Raw genomic sequence first — 18,469 nt, 5'->3', positions numbered from 1 at the left:
CGATGAGCTGCCCTGTAATTGTCAGTGTGGAAATCACGGGCACATGAGGACTTGCAGCCAGGGATTAAATCCACAGCCTGGCTTCCAAAGCTCCCAGTGCTGGTTCTGGGGCTCCCACGGACCTTTGGGCAGAGGAGCTTCTGTCAGGGTGGATTTTTGTGGACCCCGTGGCAGGATCTGGAGCTCAGCATTGATTTCATCGAGTGGCTGCAAGATTGCTTCAGCTTAACCAAGGACTGGCATTGACCTGCAGTGATTTGCTGACTGTATTTATGAAGACAACGATGGGGCTGAGCTGCAGGAGAGGGATTTCAGTGTTCTCTGCCTGCTGGGATGACTTGGAACTGCACTGGCAGCACTTCCCCAATATTTCAGCCCTTTTTGCTTTGAGGAGGTAAAATCCTGAATGTACCTTGAGGGTTCATTGAGGAGAAGGACTTTCCATCCCAGCTCTTGGCCCTGTCAGTAGCTGCAGAAGAAGAACATTATAAGGAGCTATTCATCATTGCAATTATTTTATTAAGAGAACACTGTGTGCTTGGGAGCTGGAAGAGATGGAGCTTTGGGATGTTTTCAGCATTATAAATACGGGTTGGTTACATCACCCAGCTTTTAAAAAATGGTGTGTGTCGTTCTGGTGAGAGAGGATTTGCAAGACAACCTTGGAGAGGAGAGCCAGGTGGCTGTTCCCAGCAGGGACAGCAGTGCCACTTGTCTCTGCCTCTCCCTCAGGAATAAGGAGAGAAATCTCTGGGCTGTTCCAGGCAGGAATTGGAGCCTGGAAATGCTGGAATGGGCTCCTTGGGGGCGGGCACAGCATTCCCACAGGAGGTGGCACAGCACAGCACCGCTGCGTGCAACCTCACGTTACCAAACCCCAAAATGCTGCTCTCGGGGCTGGTTTGCAGATTTCTGTCCTGTGCAGGTTTTTTCAGGGTTTGCCCACCTGGCTGCCACCCCTCCCTGCTGTGCCAGGGCTGGTGGCTTGGCTGGTCCCTCTCGGGCTGGCACCTCCAGGTGCGTTATCACGGGGTAAAGTCCACCATGGGAAAATGCCTGGTGGACTTTTAACTGGAGTCCTCTGCAGAGCCTTAGAAAGCTTTAACTGTTTCCTGGCAGTCTCTGCTGGAAGGTGAAGAGAGAATGGAGGAGAGCATGGGTTGGGGTCATCCCCCTGCAGCGAGGGAGCTGGTGGCCATGGGGATGTGCCAGCTGGTCCTGGGGTCACCACTGCATGTCCCCACCCCTCCAGTGCTTTTGCTGTCATAGCCTCAGCTCTTGGCCGAGCCTGTGGTTGCCCAAAATGCTGCTTTGGGCAGGTAGAGGCTGCTGTGGGGTCACTGGACTGTGCTCCTCAGGATATAGCCAGTGTCCCTACTGTCCCTGCTGTCCCTGCTGTCCCTGCTGTCCCTGCGGCTGTGTGGCCTCAAAGGATGAACCCCATGGGTGGGGAGGGATGGGCATCACTCTGCAGCATCCTCACCTTTGGGAAGCTGCACCTGGAGGTTGAAATGGGCCTTGGCACTGCCAGTCCTGCTGTCCCACACTCTGATTTTGCCTCTTGTTTCAGACACCTCAGTGCCTGGTGGGATTTATTTTAACATCTTCATCCTTCTTCCATTTGCCCTTTCCCTTGCTTTTGTTTTGCAGCTTTTTTCCCCCCTCCAAGGTGTGAGTCTTGTTTGCTCTGGGTGGGTCTGTGAGCCCTGAGCAGGTCCCCACTGCCAGCCCAGCTGGTGACAACCAAGCAGCCACCTCTCTGTGCCATGGGGTGACCGACCCATGCTCAGTGGGGACAGGGCCAGCTCCCAAAGGGATTTATGGAGGGAAATTCGTGCGGGGGAGGATTTTGGGGCTGGCATGGCTGGCTGTCCTTGCAGGCACAGCTCAGTGGGACAGGGGGAAGCTCCCCATGTGCCACCAGCTGTGCCCTCAGTGGAAGTGATTCCCGGGTGAGAAATTCCCACTGTGAAGCCTTTATTACCGGGCAGAACTAGGTTTGTTTTGTTTATCATCCATTTACTTGGCGTTGGAGGCATGCCCAGAGTTCTCCAATTTTGTGTGTGTGTGTGGATGTGTGATTTATTAGGATTCAGGGCTGGGGTTTCTTTTCTTTTTCTGGTTTAATTTCACTTCCTCAAACTGACAGGCCGTTTGAACAAACTTCTTTTGGATAATTTCCTCTATAGTTTTAGAGGACCTCCTAAAAATAAAAGAGAAAACATTGCAACGTGGTCGATAATTAAAAAAACGCCCTGTCTGTGACCGGCTTGGGCCTTGATTTTGGTAACAGGGAGAGCTCAGAGGGTAGGGAAAAAAAAATTGAGTTGATTTTTTTTGGGTGCTTGGAGCTTTTGACAGCACTTCAGGGATGGCTGGCTTTGCTTGTTTGGCTGTGCAGCCGTGATCCCACGCACACTTGGGCATGTTCTCCCCATCCACATCCATTAAAAGCACCGTGCATGTCTAAACCCCTGCCAGCTCCCAGCTTTGCTTTCCTCTCCTTGGCTCGGTCTGTTCCACAGCAGTCAGGAAAAGGGAGGAGGGAGGGAGTTTAAAAAAAAAAAAAAAATCCATTTAAGAAACGCTGGAAAATGTAATAGGAGCCTGCAGAGAGCAGGTAGGCGAGGGCAGGCACCTGTAGCTGCCTTGAGCTGGGTTTGCTGGCGGGTTCTGCCCGGGGTTTTTATGAGGATTTCGCAAGTGTGGGTTTCGAAATGGCTCAGGGAGGGTTTTTGCTGGGTGTTCTCCGGGTCTGTGGCGCCAGGAGATGCTGGGGAGCCCTGGTGGGGTCAGGGCAGTGCTGGGGGGGCACAGGGTCCCGGGGGGCTGCGCTGTGCCTGGGCTGTCAGCACGGAGATTGAGATGAAGGAAAACTTCCTTTCCCACTGTCCCAGCTATAAAAGCATGAGAGAGAGAGAAAGAGAGAGAGAGAGAGAGATTTCCCCCAGGGATCAGCAGTGATAAAAAGGCTCTCTTTTGAAAAGCAGTGAGAGAAAAGAAGTGTGTCTAATCCTCACAGAGAAGAAAGGGAGAACATCCCTCTGCTGTGAGCTGGGGGGGGCTGGAGGGACCCTGGTGTGGAAGCAGCAACCCAGTGCTCCTGCCTGGTGCAGAGGAATCCTCTGGGCAGGATCAGAGAGAGATTTTATTTCCTGGGATCCATTTGGGTGGGCTTGGAGGAGCTCCTGGGAGCTGGCTGCTGTGGTGCAGGGTGAGGGCAGTGGTGTGAGGGCTGGGAGATGCTGCTGGCTCATCCCCACGTTGCTCAATCCCTGCAGAGGAGCTCTGCGTGGGAGAGATTTGCACAGATTCTCTTTCCCCTTTTCCCCCTTGGCGCTGGGACTGGAGGAGGCTGGAAAGGGGAGCTGCAGCCCTGAGCAAGGAGGGATGTGTGTCCCCAGGGCAGGTATCCCAGGGACTGCAATCCTGGATCCTTTTTTCCCAATGATACAGGGCTGTGCACCTTTTCCCTTTCCTTTCCTTTCCTTTCCTTTCCTTTTCCTTTCCTTTCCTTTCCTTTCCTTTCCTTTCCTTTCCTTTCCTTTCCTTTCTTTCCTTTCCTTTCCTTTCCTTTCCTTTCCTTTCCTTTCCTTTCCTTTCCTTTCCTTTCCTTTCCTTTCCTTTCCTTTCCTTTCCTTTCCTTTCCTTTCCTTTCCTTTCCTTTCCTTTCCTTTCCTTTCCTTTCCTTTCCTTTCCTTTCCTTTCCTTTCCTTTCCTTTCCTTTCCTTTCCTTTCCTTTCCTTTCCTTTCCTTTCCTTTCCTTTCCTTTCCTTTCCTTTCCTTTCCTTTCCTTTCCTTTCCTTTCCTTTCCTTTCCTTTCCTTTCCTTTCCTTTCCTTTCCTTTCCTTTCCTTTCCTTTCCTTTCCTTTCCTTTCCTTTCCTTTCCTTCTTTCCCCACAATTTCTTCAGTGACAACCTCAGTGTCCAGGCTTGGTGCAGGAGCTGCTCTGTCACCCCTCAGTGATGGGACAGTGGTGGCTTGGCCACTGGTCCTGTGCTTGCCACGTCTGAGCTGAGGCTGCCAGGGTGCTTTTATTGCTGTTGTGGTTGATGATTTATTTCCAGCAGCATCCACCCTGTCTTGTGACTTGATTAAAAATTAAAGCAAACACAGTGGTGTGGTGTGGCTGCTGTGAGCCCAGGGTCCCTTCCCTGAGCCCTGTGGGGTTCCCAGCCCGTGGAGTGGGACAGGGAAATCTGGGAATGGGAGGGAAAAGGTGGATGGCAGTGGAATGACCTGTGTGGCCAGGAGGGGATGGAGATTTGGGGTGGGATCAGTAGGATCGAGATCCTTTCATGGACTGGCAGCTTGTGAATGTTTATTTGTGTCTCCTTGAGCTGAATAATGGTAATCCCTGGCCAATAAAGTCCTCATTAGGCTGAAATTAATGAGTTTATGTTTCAAAATACAACGACACTCAAACCCACAACCCTGCAAAGAGAACTCCATCAGGAAGGGATGGGTGCATGGGGCAGTGGTTCTGTGGAACAGCTGGGCAGGAAAACCAAGCTGGCATTGGGGTGTCCCTGCTCCCTGCAGAGCCTGCTGGGCAGTGGCACAGTCACAGCCCTGCTGCAGCCTCGGGAGGAGCTGTTGGGGATGGGTTTTGGAGCATTTTGCTGTTGGAGGAGCTTGTGCAGACTGGTGGGCGAGCATGGAGCATCCTTGTGTGCAGGGAGCTCTTTAGAGACAACACCCATCATGTCTCAGTGTCACTGCTGCCTGGACGCTCTTCTTGGTGGCAGCAGGAAACCAGGGCTCAGATTCTGAAGATCATCCTGGGATGTCACAGCTGACAACTTCAGTGCTGGGAGTTTCTGCTCCAGCCTTTGGGGGGGATTTTGGCAGAGCCCACCCCCTCTCTGCTTGTGCAGGGAGGGATCTGGTGAGGTCAGGAACCCCACGCAGAGAAAGGGCAGCAGGAAGTTAGCTCACAGCTCTTGTGAAAGACAGAAGCTGACCCGATACCTATAATTAAAGCGGGTGTCAAGGAATGAGGTGCAAATTCCTCAGGGGCATCGCCTGAAAGTGGCAGCTCCTCCCTGCTCAGGGGCTGGGGAGAGGCTGGTGCTGAGCCCTCCAGGACCAAATGTGAGCTCCCAGCTCCTTCCCAGCAGTGAGGCACTGATGTGCATGTGTGTGTCCTGTCCCCATCCTGCAGCTCCAGTCAGCACAACGGAACCATCCCGGTGGAGCTGCTGGAGTGTGCCTGGTGCTCAGTGGGGTGGTGGGTGAAAAAATCCTCTTGGGAAACATGTGGGACCTTACCAGGGGCAGAGCTGGGCAGAGAGGGAGGTGAGGGGGGTTTGGGAATTGCAAGGGGATGGTCTGGGGGGGGGAGACCCTGAGTCCTCACTGGGTTGGAGGAACCCTTGGGGACCCATCCTGCTGGGTGCTGGCAGTGCCACCTCGATGGTTTCATTCTCCTGCAGTGCTTGTGTTGTCCCCAGCACGTCTGTGAGGGCAGGGAAACTGAGGCATAGGGAGAATTTTGTGTATTTGGTGTTCCCAGCTGCTCCCTTCTTCTCCAGCCATTCCTACCTACAGTCCCTGGCTGGTGCCAGGGGCAGCATTCCAGGGGTCCCTCACATCCCCTGCTCCATCCCTGTTGGCTGTGGTGCCTTCCAGCAAATGCCAAATCTGCTGAGCAGACGGAAAAATGAAAAAGAGGAAAAAAAAAAAACCAAAACAACACCCTACCCAATAATATGAGGAAGAAATGTTGGTGTGTCCTGGGTGGATTAGTCCAGACTCCTTGCTGGATTCCTCCGAAGGGAGGTGCTCGTGCTGGAAGCTGGCCACCAGCCGGGCCTGCCACATTTTTCCTGGATTCTCTGACCATTTGGGGACTGAACTTTAGTCTGAAAAAAGATATATTTTTAACTCAGTTGTGTCTGAAGCTTGTCTCAGCTTAGGGCTGCTTGGCTTTCTCCTGGCCTGGCCGTGCAGGGAGATGGATGTGGTGGGAGCTGAGGGCTGGACCCTCCATCCCAGACCGGCCCAGGAGGAGGAAGCAAAGAAGGAAGGTTTGTTCTGATGCAAACCATTGCAGAAGGTGCCTCCTGCTTGGCCCAGTCGCCCAGTGGGAGTGTGGAGCAACGGGAATGGTGTGTCAGGACAATGGCAGCAGTGATGGAGACACGGGTGAGCCATGGTGTTGAGATAATTGTGGAAAATAAGGAAAAGGGACGATGAGTACCTTGGAAAGGCTTGTAGCCCCAGCATGCAGGACTGATGGACCCCAGGCACCATTGCCTTGGAAACAGCCACTGAAGTGTGCAATATTCCTGTCTCTGGGGCTCCTTTCCCTCCCTCCCAGCTGTGGAGCTGTGGCAGGACGCTGCCACCTCTGTCCCCTGTGTGCCACCTGGGCTGGGCTCAGCCTGGCAGGGCTAAGGCTCAGCCTAGAGCTCTGCACGGGCGTGGTGGGCCGTTGTTTATTTGCAGGCTTGCCGGCCACAGTGGCTCTGCAGGGTGTCACTGCTTTTCCCCTGCTCGGGGACAGAGCCTGCCCAAGCCAGCAGGACAATCCGGCTGTGTTTTCAAATTAAAACAAATAAAACAAACCCATTGCAGCGTTATTTACAGTACGGGCTCGGGAAGAGTCGAGCTGAATATTGTTTCCTCGCCGAGTTTTTCCTTTGTGGCTCACACACGAGTTTGTTGTTGTTGGCTGCTCCCGAAGCCGCGGGCTCGCGTGCCGGGGCTGCTGCCGGCCCGCAGCGGGTGGCCAGGACAGCTGGCATGGGGTGGCCAGGGCTGGGCTCTGACCAGCGTGGGCATCCCTGGGAGCTGGTGTGGGGTGGACAAAGCTGGGCTCTGTCTATCATGGGCATCCCTGAGAGCTGGTGTGGGGTGGACAAAGCTGGGCACTGACCATCGTGGGCATCCCTGGGAGCTGGTGTGGGGTGGACAAAGCTGGGCTCTGCTCCGTCATGGGCATCCCTGGAACCTGTTTTAGGATGGCCAGGGCTGGGCTCTGACCACTGTGGGTATCTCAGGGAGTTGGTTTGGGGTGGCCAGAGCTGGGCTCTGTCCACTGTGAACATCCCTGGGAGTTGGTGTGGGGTGGCCATGGCTGGGCTCTGTCCATCGTGGGCATCCCTGGGAGCTGTTTTGGGGTGGCCAGGGCTAAGCTCTGCCGTCTGTGGGCATCCCTGGGAGCTGTTTTGGGGTGGCCAGGGCTAAGCTCTGCCCTCTGTGGGCATCCCTGGGATCTGTTTTGGGGTGGCTCTGCCCACCTTGCTCTATGGCCCCTCTGGGATTATCCATGGAAAGCCATTTGGGAAGGGTGGCCGTGCACAGCAAGGAGCGTGGTGCTCTGTGAAGGGAAGGAGTTTTGCTGCTGGCACAGCAGGGATTTCTTTGGGGTGAAATCTTTGGGGTTTCCTGCAGAGGGGTGGCAGGTGATTTTCCAGCAGGGACCAGCAGCCTGTACTGCTTGTTGTTTCCTGCAGCATCCCTGAGAGACCTGCAGGGTCTGAGCCCTGCGAGTGCCACAGCACCAGGCAGGATGGGCAGGGCTTTGTGGGCTCTGTGGGGGGAGCAGCTCTGGCTCCAGACTCCCCCCCAGTGCTTTGAGCCAGTGTTATCCTGAGGGTGGAGAAGGGGATGTGGAAGGGATGCAGCTGCAGCCCTCGGGTGTTCCATCCACCCAGCAGTGTTTGTGCAGCCTCAGGTGATGCTGGAAGGGACATTTCTTACCAGGGAGGGGACATGGATGTAAAATTGTCGCATGTTCACTCTGCTGCTTTGAGGCAGGTTTCAGCACAGCGAGGATGGGCAGGGAGGGCTGGGGTGCAGAGGAAGGTGAGCACCCCCCTCGTGCCGAGCTTCAGGCAGACACATTCCCGTGGGAAGCATATGGCACTAATCCAGTGCCAGATGGGAATTTGCTCCCATTGCTCCAGCCCCCAGTGCAGCTCCTGCACTCAGTGTGGTGGCCACATCCCCGCAGGGATGGCCCCAGAGCCACCCCTGGGAGGGTGAGCAGGGTGGCACAGCTGGATGGCACCCGAGGGGCACTGCTGGTGCTGCCAGCTGGGCATGGCTCTGCATGCACAGAGCTGGCTGAGCTCACCAGCCCCTGCCTAGCAGGGCGGGGCTTAAAGCTGGGCTTAGGGGGACAAAATCTGGCTAATGAGCTAATGGCAATTAATTAAGTGCCGGGCACTTTGCAGATATTAACTAATTGTTTTGCTGTGAGCGAGGTCGGTGCGATTACCCCACCTGGCAGGCTGAGGTGTGCAGGAGCTCTCAAGGTGTGCTGACACCAGGGCTGTGACTCCAGCCAGGGCTGGTTCTGCTCCTGCTGATGTGGTGAACACTCACCAGGGGCTGCAGGCACGGCAGGATCAGATCCCACCATAAATCTTTCTCTGTTTTTCTCTGCAAGCTCTCTGCACCCACAGACTTTGGAACCTGAGCATCTCTCTGTCCCCGTGAGCGTTTTAGGGGGAGGCAGCTGAAGCCACGATGTTCCTGGTAACCACCACCCACACAGACTCCGTGTCTGCTGCCTCTTCTGCTCTTCCCAGAAGCTGCAGCAGCATCTGAGCAGTGTCCTGTGCCCACAGCACACTGGAGGGTTTGCAGAGGGAGAGGAGCCCTCCAGGAGCTCAGATTCCTCACTGGGTGCAGGAGATGCTTTGGTGCAGGTGCAGCTATTTTTAAATCCCTCTGGACAGAGTGGTTTGGCCCCCGTGCACTTTCTGTTTGTTTGTTTATTTACTTCTTTTGGCGGCCGAGGTGTTTGTAGAAATGACTCAAACGTTAACTTATTTTGTCAGCTTTTGGGGAAGGGATTAAATCTCAGAGCCCCATTGTGCAAGCAGATCTAATTTTAGGCCTGTGATCTTAAAATAGAAGAAAGGAGAGGCAAGAAAAAGCAATAATTAGGTATTTTTCCCTGGGCCAAGGAAAAACAGTCTGTGAGGTGGCCCCAAGGAAGAGATGTGGCTGCCCACAGCCAAAGTCAACACTTTGGGAGGGGCTGGAGCTGCTCCTGGCTGGCACTGGGAAGGGGCACAGCACAGAGGTGTGGGTCAAAGTGAGGAGGTCAAAGTGAGGATTAACACCCTGCTCTGATGGCACTGGGGTATTTTGGTGCTTGGCCAGGCTGGGGACCCACAGTGTGGTTGCTCATCCCACCCTGATGGAGTTCCTGGCCAGACAAGGTGGGTCAAGACAGCCCCCATGGCTCTGTCACCCTGTGCAGGTGACCCTGGCTGGTCTCAGCATCCTTCTCCATCAACATGACAAAGGCAGAGAGGGGAAATGTCCCTGTGAGGGGGGGACACAGAGGCCAGGTCCCATTTCATGGCAGGACTCGTCATCCTGTAAATATTCTGGTGATATTAAAATGCTTGGGATTTTCTAACGAATCGAAGCTCTCCCAAAGCAGTGCCAAGAACAATTCAGCAGCCTCCCAAAACAGCTTTCCCTGAGGATTACTTGTTCCTCGTGCCAGAATGATTGATGAGAACGGGTAGGTTCAGGTGACTCAGTCCAGCGTGACCTGATGGTGTCATCCCTGCAGCCCAGCAGGGACTGTGCCATGGGGATCCCTGCTCTCCATGCAGCCTGCAGGAGCCTCACCAGAGCCTTGTGGGGCATCTCAAAAACATCCCATGAGCTTGTCAGCACTTTGTAATCTCCTTTCTCCCTCCTCTCCGGGAAATTTCTTGCAAAGGTGTTGACAAAGTCAGAGGATGCAGGAGCAGCTCGTGGTCAGCTCTGTCTCCCCGAGCACCCACCAACCCTCCTGCCTCTGTCAGAGCCTCTCCTCACCTCTGGCAGCCTGGCTGGCTTGGAGGGGATGGAAAGCTGCTCCTAATGACAGAGCAGGAATCATTCTGGCTGTTTACCTTGATAACAAAACCAGCGAGCTGCCTTTAAAACTGCCAGCAGGAGTAAAAATGCAAGGCATTTGTTTAGGGAAAGCTTCAGTCTCTGGGTGTTTTTGGGAGGAAAAAAACATACACAAGACTGTTTGCTGTTGCTTGAATCCTCTTTTGTGATCCCCCTCTCTCGGATGGCTCTGTGACTTTCGACAACTCACGCTGTAGGTGGATGTTTGTGCTTGGAGATGTTTTTCCATATGCTCCTCATAGCTCCGCTCGTGGATTTTGCACATGGGCTGAAGGAGAGAGGTAGGCTGCTCTAATATCATATGATAATGTGAAATTAGCTCCACTTTACATAAACTGAGACAGCCAGGCTCTTGTAGGCCTGGCTAGGGCGGGCTGGGGGTTCCTGCCCTCCTTCCCGTGTGCTGGGAAGGGAGGCAGAGCCCAGGGGTGGCTGCATCCGGGTCCTGGATCTGCACACCCGGCTCTGCTCTCCCGTAATCCACTGCCGGCTCAGGGTGAATTCCAGCCCGCCGTGGAAATTTAGGTCAAAGGTGCTTTTAGTTCAGAGGAATATGATCAAATTAGGGCCTTTTGTGTTTGCCTGTGTTGGTTTGTTGGTTTTTTTTTTTTGTTTGTTTGTTTTTCTGAAGGGACTTGTGTAGGCAGGGCTGCAGGAAGAGCTTGGCACATGGATGGGCAGATCCTGACCACCCCTGAACCAGGACAGCACTGCCTGTGCCTGTGGCAGGGCTGGAATTTCAGCTGGAAGGGTCACCATTGGTGCAGAGTTGGTTTTCAGCCAGGGATGTGTTTCTGGCCCTGCCTGGAAGGGATTGGTGTGGGCACAGCTGGCAGAGCCCCTGAGCCTGTGGTGTTTCCCCAAGCCCACCCCGAGGGAGGGTTGGCTCAGGGACTTCCCCGGATTAAAATTTTATCCCTTGAGGAAAGCAATGTCACCATGCTGGTTGTGAGCTGGGAGGTTTCCTCCAAAGCCCCTGCAGTCCTGGGAAATGGGGAAACTTTGTTGTTGCCACCCCTTTGTCCCAGCTCTGCCAGGAGGAGCTGGTGGGGTGTCACCCAGTGTCACCCAAACTCCAGGTGACATCCCATGGGAGCTTCCTTTGGTCCTGCTGGTGCTGTGACTGCCCTGCTCTGTGCTCCTCTGTGCCTGCTCCAGCAGGGCCTGTTTTGTGTCACCCCCTCGGTTTTCCACCGATCCAATGAACCATCCTTTTGTGTCATTTCCAGCTCCTGGTGCCCTCCTGCTCACTGGAGGCAGCATGGCTGTGGGCTGGCAGGAGCAGAGAGGAGGCACAGGGAAATCCAGCCTTCCCCTGGCAGCAGGGAGGAGGGCAGGAATTAGGTTTGTGGTTTAGTGCCTCATCTGCTGGGACCTCTTTGCTGAGAGGAGACTGCTGTGTTTGTGTCAGAAATCAGCTGTTGTGGGATTGGGGTGTTAATCAGCTCTGTGTCTGCAGGGCAGGGGCAGCCCCACAGCCCTGGGCCTTCCTGAATCCCACAGGGATCCTGCACCCCATAGAGATCCTGCACCTCATAGAGATCCTGCATCCCACAGGGATCCTGCATCCCACAGGGATCCTGCACCTCACAGGGATCCTGCATCCCACAGGGATCCTGCATCCCACTGTCATCCTGTGTCCCACTGCCATCCTGTGTCCCACTGTCATCCTGGCCCCCATTCCTCTCTGAACCCTGCTGCTCTCCTGCATCCCATTCCCTTTCAGCATCCCATTGCCATTCTTCATCCCCTTGTCCTCCTGTGTCCCATTGTTATTGTTCATCCCTTTCCCCTCCTGCATCCCACTGCCATCCTGGCCCTCATTCCTGCATCCCATTTCCCTCCTTCATCTCACTGCCATTCTGCAATCTCTTTCCTTTTGCACCATTCTGTATCTCTTTCCTCTCCTTCATCCCACTGCACTCCTGGTTCCCATTTCCCTCCTGGTTCCCATTTCCCTCCTGCACCCCACTGTTCTCCTGCCCAAACCATGCAGTTCTCACTTGTGGTCAGGAGCAGGGGAGGAAGAGGCAGCTACGTGATGAGTTCTCACTTTAAATACCTTAAACCCCCAATTTTTGTGGTTGGTTTTTTTATGCTCGGTTCTTTTCTGAAGAAATCCATGAGTTGGCATTGCTGAGGCACCGCAGCCTCCTAAAACCTGTTTGTTTTCATTCTGACATTAACACAAGGTCTAAAATAAACCCTGCAATTTCCAGGCCCGTTTGCGATTAGCGATAGGCAGGAGTGAACCATTCAGCCTTAAATTAATTCTGCTGGGGTGCGTTGGTTTTTTTTGTGGATTTTTTTTTCTTTTTTTTTCTTTATTATTGATGCATAATTTATGATGAGAAAAAGTGAAAAAATAATTAAAGTCTGAAGAGCGCTGCATGGATTCATTCATTATGAAATCTGGGTCAGCAGCCGGAGAAGGAAAACAAGGAAGGGGGGGCTGCTGGAGTGGAAAAACAGGACTTGAGAAGCGCTGCAGGCACGGCAGGAATGCGAGGAAGGCTCTTTGCAGGCAGCCTGGGAAATCCGGAGCTGCATCGTGGCTGCCCCCCGAGGAGGAGCGAGCTGCCGGGATGGGAGGGGGATGCTGGAGAGGGGATTCCCTCTCCTGGATCTCTCTGCTCCCGGCTGCTCCGTCAGCACTGGGGAGGGGGCAGGAACTGCCGTGCTGAGCCAGCAAATCCTGCCGAGGTGATGGGGGGAGAGGTGGAGAGGGCTGGGAATTGGGGTTTTACAGCAGCAGTGTGATCCCAAAGGGCTGGGAATTGGGGTTTATAGCAGCAGTGTGATCCCAAAGAGATGAGGATTGGGGTTTGCAGCAATGTGATCCCAAAGAGATGGAGATTGGGGTTTGCAGCATTGTGATCCCAAAGGGCTGGGGATTGGGGTTTTACAGCAGCAGTGTGATCCCAAAGAGCTGGGGATTGGGGTTTGCAGCATTGTGATCCCAAAGGGCTGGGGATTGGGGTTTGCAGCATTGTGATCCCAAAGAGATGAGGATTGGGGTTTGCAGCATTGTGATCCCAAAGGGCTGGGGATTGGGGTTTGCAGCAGTGTGATCCCAAAGAGATGGAGATTGGGGTTTGCAGCATTGTGATCCCAAAGGGCTGGGGATTGGGGTTTGCAGCAGCAATGTGATCCTAAAGGGTTGTGCTGGCTCAGAGCATCCCTGTGCCATGAGATCCCTGTGCCACAACATTCCTGTGCTGTGAGATCCCCTGTCACAACATCCATGTGCTGAGGCATCCCTGTGCCATGAACATCTCTGTGTCACGAGATCCCTGTGCCACGAGCATCCCTGAGCACATCGCTCGGATTTTGGGATTTCAGCCCTTGCCTAGGATGCAGCTCATTGAATTGCAAAGAGTGTGGTTGAAACTTGGAGTCTTCCCCGCTGGCAGGAAGTGCAGAGATTTCAAACCGTGCTTTTGTGCTGGTTTGGGAGAAAAAGACAGGATTTTTGGAATTTAATTGCAAGATGTGAATTCCCCTCCTTCCTCTTGCTCCTTGCACAGGAAATATGGCCCAAATTGATCAGGCTTTGCAAACAACCAGCGTTCATCCTTGGGAAATATTCCATCATAGGAGCATTCATCCTTGGGAAATAATTTTCTGACCCAGTCACATTAAGTGCTCTTCTGAGCAAGCACTCTCCATCCCAGTCCCCAGCAGGACAGAGTCGTGATCCCAGTGGGAGCTTTTGGGCTTTCCCTTCAAGCAAATATTAATTCAGGCAGTGTCAGGAGACCCCTCCTCTTGTTTCAGCCCACTGAGCAGCCACAGGATTCTCGTGCTGCTGTGGGGGAAGCCCTTTGGTCTGGCTTGTGCACACACTGGGTTTTATCCCTTCCCTGCTCTCCTGCAGATCCGCTTGCATCATGTGGGAACCAGAAATAAATGAATTGAGCTGCCTGTGTTGCAGCAGTGAGGGTGATATAATCCTGAGTGCAGCAGACACGGCAGGATGGGATGGGGTGAGGTGGGATGGGATGGGATGGGGTGGGGTGGGATGGGATGGGATGGGATGGGGTGGGGTGGGATGGGTGTAAGGATGGATAGAAACGTGCACTGATCCCCAGCTGCTGCTGTGCTGCAGATGGATCTGCCCTTCCCTCCCTTCCTGAGCTGATCCAACTCCCTGCAGGGGCTGTGCTGGTGACACGAGTGACACAAACAGAGCTGGTTGAAACCAGAGGGTCCCTCCAGAGTCTGGGTCACTGGTGCTGCCTGTGGCACACTCTGGGTGTCCAGGAGTGCACCCAGTCCTTTCCAGCAGCATCTCCAGCTGTCACAGTTTCCCTCCCATAAAGACCAGCCTGATTTAGTTTTATGCAAAAAGGGCTGTTTTGGGGTGGGGAGCACTGGGAACAAACAGTTAAACCAGAGATGCTGGGATGTTTTCCCACACAGTGAATGGTGGGGGAACACAGAACTCGTGTTGAATGGGAGAGAAGTAATAACGCTCCTAATTTTCCTGTGTGATTTAATAAAAATGTAAATTGACTTCGGGTGGATGACTCACTCTGGAGGGTGGTGTCGATCAAGATCCATTGGTGGCTCTGTGGAACCAGTTGGGCTTTGTTCCCTCTCCTCAAAGGCAACTGGAATGGCTCCATGGTGGTGGTGTGGTGGTGGTCTGAGCCCTGGGCTCCCAGATTGCTGCTGAGCCCCTCATCCTCTTTGGCCCCAGCATTTTGGGACAGGGAATGGTGAGCAAAGCCATGGTGGCTTTATCCAGTGTTTGTGGATGTATCCCATTGGGAGCCCAAGCCCAGAAAACTGTCCTGGTGCCAACAGAGAGGCAGATCTCTGCCCAGGAGTCATTGTGGGGCAGGATTTGGCCCCATAGCAGGAGGGTCTTCCATCCTCCTGCTCCTTCCAGGGCGGGTGAAAGCGTGCCAGGACACTGCACTCTGACCCCAGTCCAGCTCTGGACACTAATGGATTACAAATAACAATAATAAATGACAGGAGATGGGATAATCTACCTACTGTAATGTTGTATTACCGTGGCTGTTAGTTATAGATTAATGTATAATTGTATTACATTGGCTACATATGCATAAAGCTCGTGCTGCAGGGCCTTGGCCAGTCTTTAACTCTCTGTGGTTCACAAAGAAACTTCAGGGTTTGATCCCACACATCCCAGGAGCCTTCTGCCAAGGCATCTCCTGTGTTTTTTTCCAGCCAGGAGCATCTCTGCTGCCTCTGTGTGCTGCTGGAGCTCCATCCCCATCTCCCTGGGATGCAGAGATGTGCTGCTGAGAGCAGGGATGCAGGGAGATGCTGGCCACAAGGGATTTGTACATTTTGCAACAGCAGAATGGGAGGGAAAAGTGGGAACAGAAGCCCCCTGCATCCCCCTGCTCCCATCACTTTGGCCTCACACCTGAGCAGCACAAGGCAGGGCTCTGAGGGCTCCCCAGAAGATCCTTGACGTGACCAAGACCCAGTTCTGTCGAGAGTAATGAAGTGCGAGCCCTTCCCTCAGTTATTTTTAATGTGGTTCTGCTCAGGCTTGGCTAAATCCGAAGGAGCTGCCTCTTGTTTGCAGAGCAGAGCCTCCCCCTGATTGCTCAGCTCAGGGTAAATCACTCCCTGCTCTGAGGCTGCACGGACTCGGCTCTGTTTGGTTTTGGGACTGCCTCACTCTGATGAGCATGGGTGCAGATGATTTTCCTGATGTTGTGACTGAAGTCAAGGGTTTGGGACCTTCCTCAGTGCCTGTGCTGGGGATGAGGTGTGGGGAGGCAGGGAAAAGGGGATTCACTCTTCCATTCACCCTTCCAGGAGGGTTTGGCAGCTGAGGGCTCTGTCCCTGCCCTGGCTTTTAGCAGCTCCAGCCCCACTTTGCTTTTCCTGGGGACATTGATGTGCTCTTCACTTTGCTGTGGGATGGGCGGTGTGGTCTGGGGAAGAATGGGAGTTGGGAATTCCTTCCCTGCTCCCCTTCCCATCCCTCCCAGCCCTCCTGATCCCTCTCTCCCCTCTGCTCCGGGGAGCGCGAGAAGCAGAGGCAGGAAACGTGGGCTGCTGCCAGATGGCTCGAAATGCAGCATCTGTAATACTTTATCAGAAGAAATTACGGCCGAATCACTCTCCCTGATTAAACAGCCTGGCCAGATCCTCCACGGGCCAGCTGGACAGCCTCACCCTCTCTGCACAGCAGGGGAAGCCACGGGAGCTGGGGACACGGGAAGGATGGTGCCAGAGGGAGGCTTGGATGGGGATGGGATGGGACTGAACCCTCCAGCAGTGGGGTGGGTGTGTTGCCACCTCCCTGGGCCCGTCCTGTATGGTGCCAGCTCCTGCTCTTTGCATCCATGGGGTGTGGAGGTGAGCAGAGCTCCATCGCAGAGCGAGGGAAAAGGAGGCGCCGAGAAGTTGATGTTTCCCCTCTTGTTGGTTTTCCTAATCTTAGAAAAACAGCACAGCCATGCCAAGCCACCCTCTAGGCTGCTGATGTTTTGCTTTTGGAAGTTGTTGTGAGCAGGCAGAGGGTGAGGGATGCTCCAAACCCTCGGGGCTGGGTGGAGCATCCCCCCAATCCCTGCACCCTTCGGGATGGGGATGCTGTAGAAACACCTGGAAAAAGAGAGCAGGCAAGGAGGGAAACTGAGGCAGGGCAGAGGGTGTCTCTAGGATCTGGAAGGTGATCTAGAATGCTAGTGAGAGTTAGATCCAGCGTTTAAGCCTCTGAGCAACCTGTCCTCTGGCTCACCCTGCCCTGGTGCTTGTTCTGAGCACGGTGGCCAAAGCGCGGTGCTGCCGCTTTCAATGGGCTTGGCGTGCCATGACTTCACTCTGGCTGGCTGGTGAAACGCAGGCATGGACTAATGCCACTAATTTCCACTAATGCTGGTGGAAAAATCTCCTGCTGGCGTGAGCAGGGGCTGCTTTCCCAGCCTGGGGTGGGGAGAGGGGGACGCGCTGCCTCGCCAAGGAATTCACCTCCAGGCGGACGGAGCTGTTTCCTTCCCTGATTTGCTTCAAGTGGTGACCAGACTTTTTTTTTCTAAAAGGAAAACAGGAGGAATCTGTGCTCTTAAATGCATGGAATTAGCTGTTGGCTGTAGGAAGTTGTGTGTGAAACACATTAGAAAGGGGAGGAAGGTGTTGAATGTGGTCTGATGTGGGATGCTTTTGGCCTGAGCTGTCCTGCATCCCCATCCCACATCCCTGTGCCTCCCCAGCAAGCCCACAGGGACCCAGCCAGTTCTGGAACCTGCCTCAGGCACGGATGTGCTCATCCCACTCATCCCTCTGCCCTTGGTGGGGAACAAATGCTGGGCCCAGGAAAAGCAACCAAAAAAAGCCCCTTTTCCACTCAACTGCAGTGGGATTGAACTGCAAGGATGCAGGTGGAGCAGGGCTTGGGGTCTGCAGCATGAGGAGGATGAAGGAGCAGCTTCCCTGGATGCTGGAGCCTTCCTCCCTCGCCAGCCTCCCGGGGCCTGGGCAGGAGGAGGGGAACTGTACACCTGGAGAAACATTATCCCTTCCCCTGCCCGTAAATATTTTACGAGCAGATTAAAAATTGAAGCCAAAATGAGCTCTGCCATCAGAGGAAACCGGCTCGGTTTCAAGTTCTGTTTAAGTATTTTTCTTTATAATGTAGCTGTGTCAATTAGAAAATGACATTGCTATTTAAAATGCTGTTCCGTAGCCCTCTTTAATTAAGGCAGCGATATAATACCAATCTGCTCTCATTAATGAATTTTTAACAATCAAAATGAGAGCTGAATGACGCACAGTTGGATTTGCAGCGCGGGTGTTTTCTCCCAGAGCCTCTGACAGTTAAAGGAGCAGCGGCTGGAGAGGGGGAGAGGCTGCTCCTCCTCGGGCTGAGCAGCTGGAGAAGCATCTCAGGCTGCTGCTTGCTGGGTTTGGGAGGGTTTCATCCCTCTGTTAGCCTCGAAGAATTGTCCTGGAGGGAGAAAAATCCTTCTTAGGCTGGTGGGTGGCTTTGTGGGAGCGCTGGGGAAAAGCAAAGACACCAAAATCCCAAGCAGAGACACAACTGAAAACAGAGATAGGAGTTGGGTTATGAGCCCAGGAGCCACCTCAGGGTCACATCCTGCCTGCTGCAGGCTGTCCTCACCTCTCAGACTCACTGGGCATCCTTGGATCTCATCCCCCAGCCCAGTTTTCCCTGTAGTTTTCCTTCCCCAAAATGTCTTTTGCTGTGGCACCAAAGTGTGCGATGCAGTGCTGGGCTGTGTGGCCTTCCCACCCCAAATAAATCCCTAATTTCAGTCCCCCAAAGTGTTTCTGTTTTGTTTTGACGAGTCAGGGTAGGTTAAAGATGATCCTGCACCTCAGCTTATGCTAATTGTCTCTCATTGTTGGATCAGGAAGCCTTTTTTTCCCAGTGATTTTATCTGGGGTTGCTGGAGGAGCTCTCTCCTCTCTGCTTCTTCCTTCAAGGAGGCAAAACAAAACCAGGAATTTGTTTGAATAATAAAAAAATTAACCAGGCGTGAAAAGCTTAAGCGTAATCATTTCCGTGGCCTGCTTTGATTTGAGCTGATATGATTTGTTTGCTCTCTCATCCTTCCTCCCTGTTTCCTCTTCAACACCCAC

At 53.6% G+C, this 18,469-nt stretch overlaps 1 protein-coding gene across 2 annotated transcripts in view; it reads left to right on the top strand.

The window, feature by feature from the left end:
• Nucleotides 1-18,469, top strand: part of RXRA (retinoid X receptor alpha) — a 101,651-nt gene that overhangs the window by 11,715 nt on the left and 71,467 nt on the right. Inside the window, exon 1 of one of the 2 annotated variants that reach the window (XM_088177341.1) lies at nucleotides 10,041-10,155. The exons of the other annotated variant lie outside the window; for it this stretch is intronic. Within the exon in view, the coding sequence (XP_088033467.1) occupies nucleotides 10,092-10,155 (64 nt within the window). The 5' untranslated portion in view covers nucleotides 10,041-10,091. Of the gene's footprint in view, nucleotides 1-10,040; nucleotides 10,156-18,469 lie in introns of those variants that run through there. 2 annotated transcript variants of the gene reach the window in all.

This window comes from Sturnus vulgaris, chromosome 22 (assembly GCF_052056855.1).
Source record: "Sturnus vulgaris isolate bStuVul1 chromosome 22, bStuVul1.hap1, whole genome shotgun sequence".
Classification (NCBI taxonomy): domain Eukaryota; kingdom Metazoa; phylum Chordata; class Aves; order Passeriformes; family Sturnidae; genus Sturnus; species Sturnus vulgaris.
This window is presented reverse-complemented; position numbering and strand designations above follow the sequence as displayed.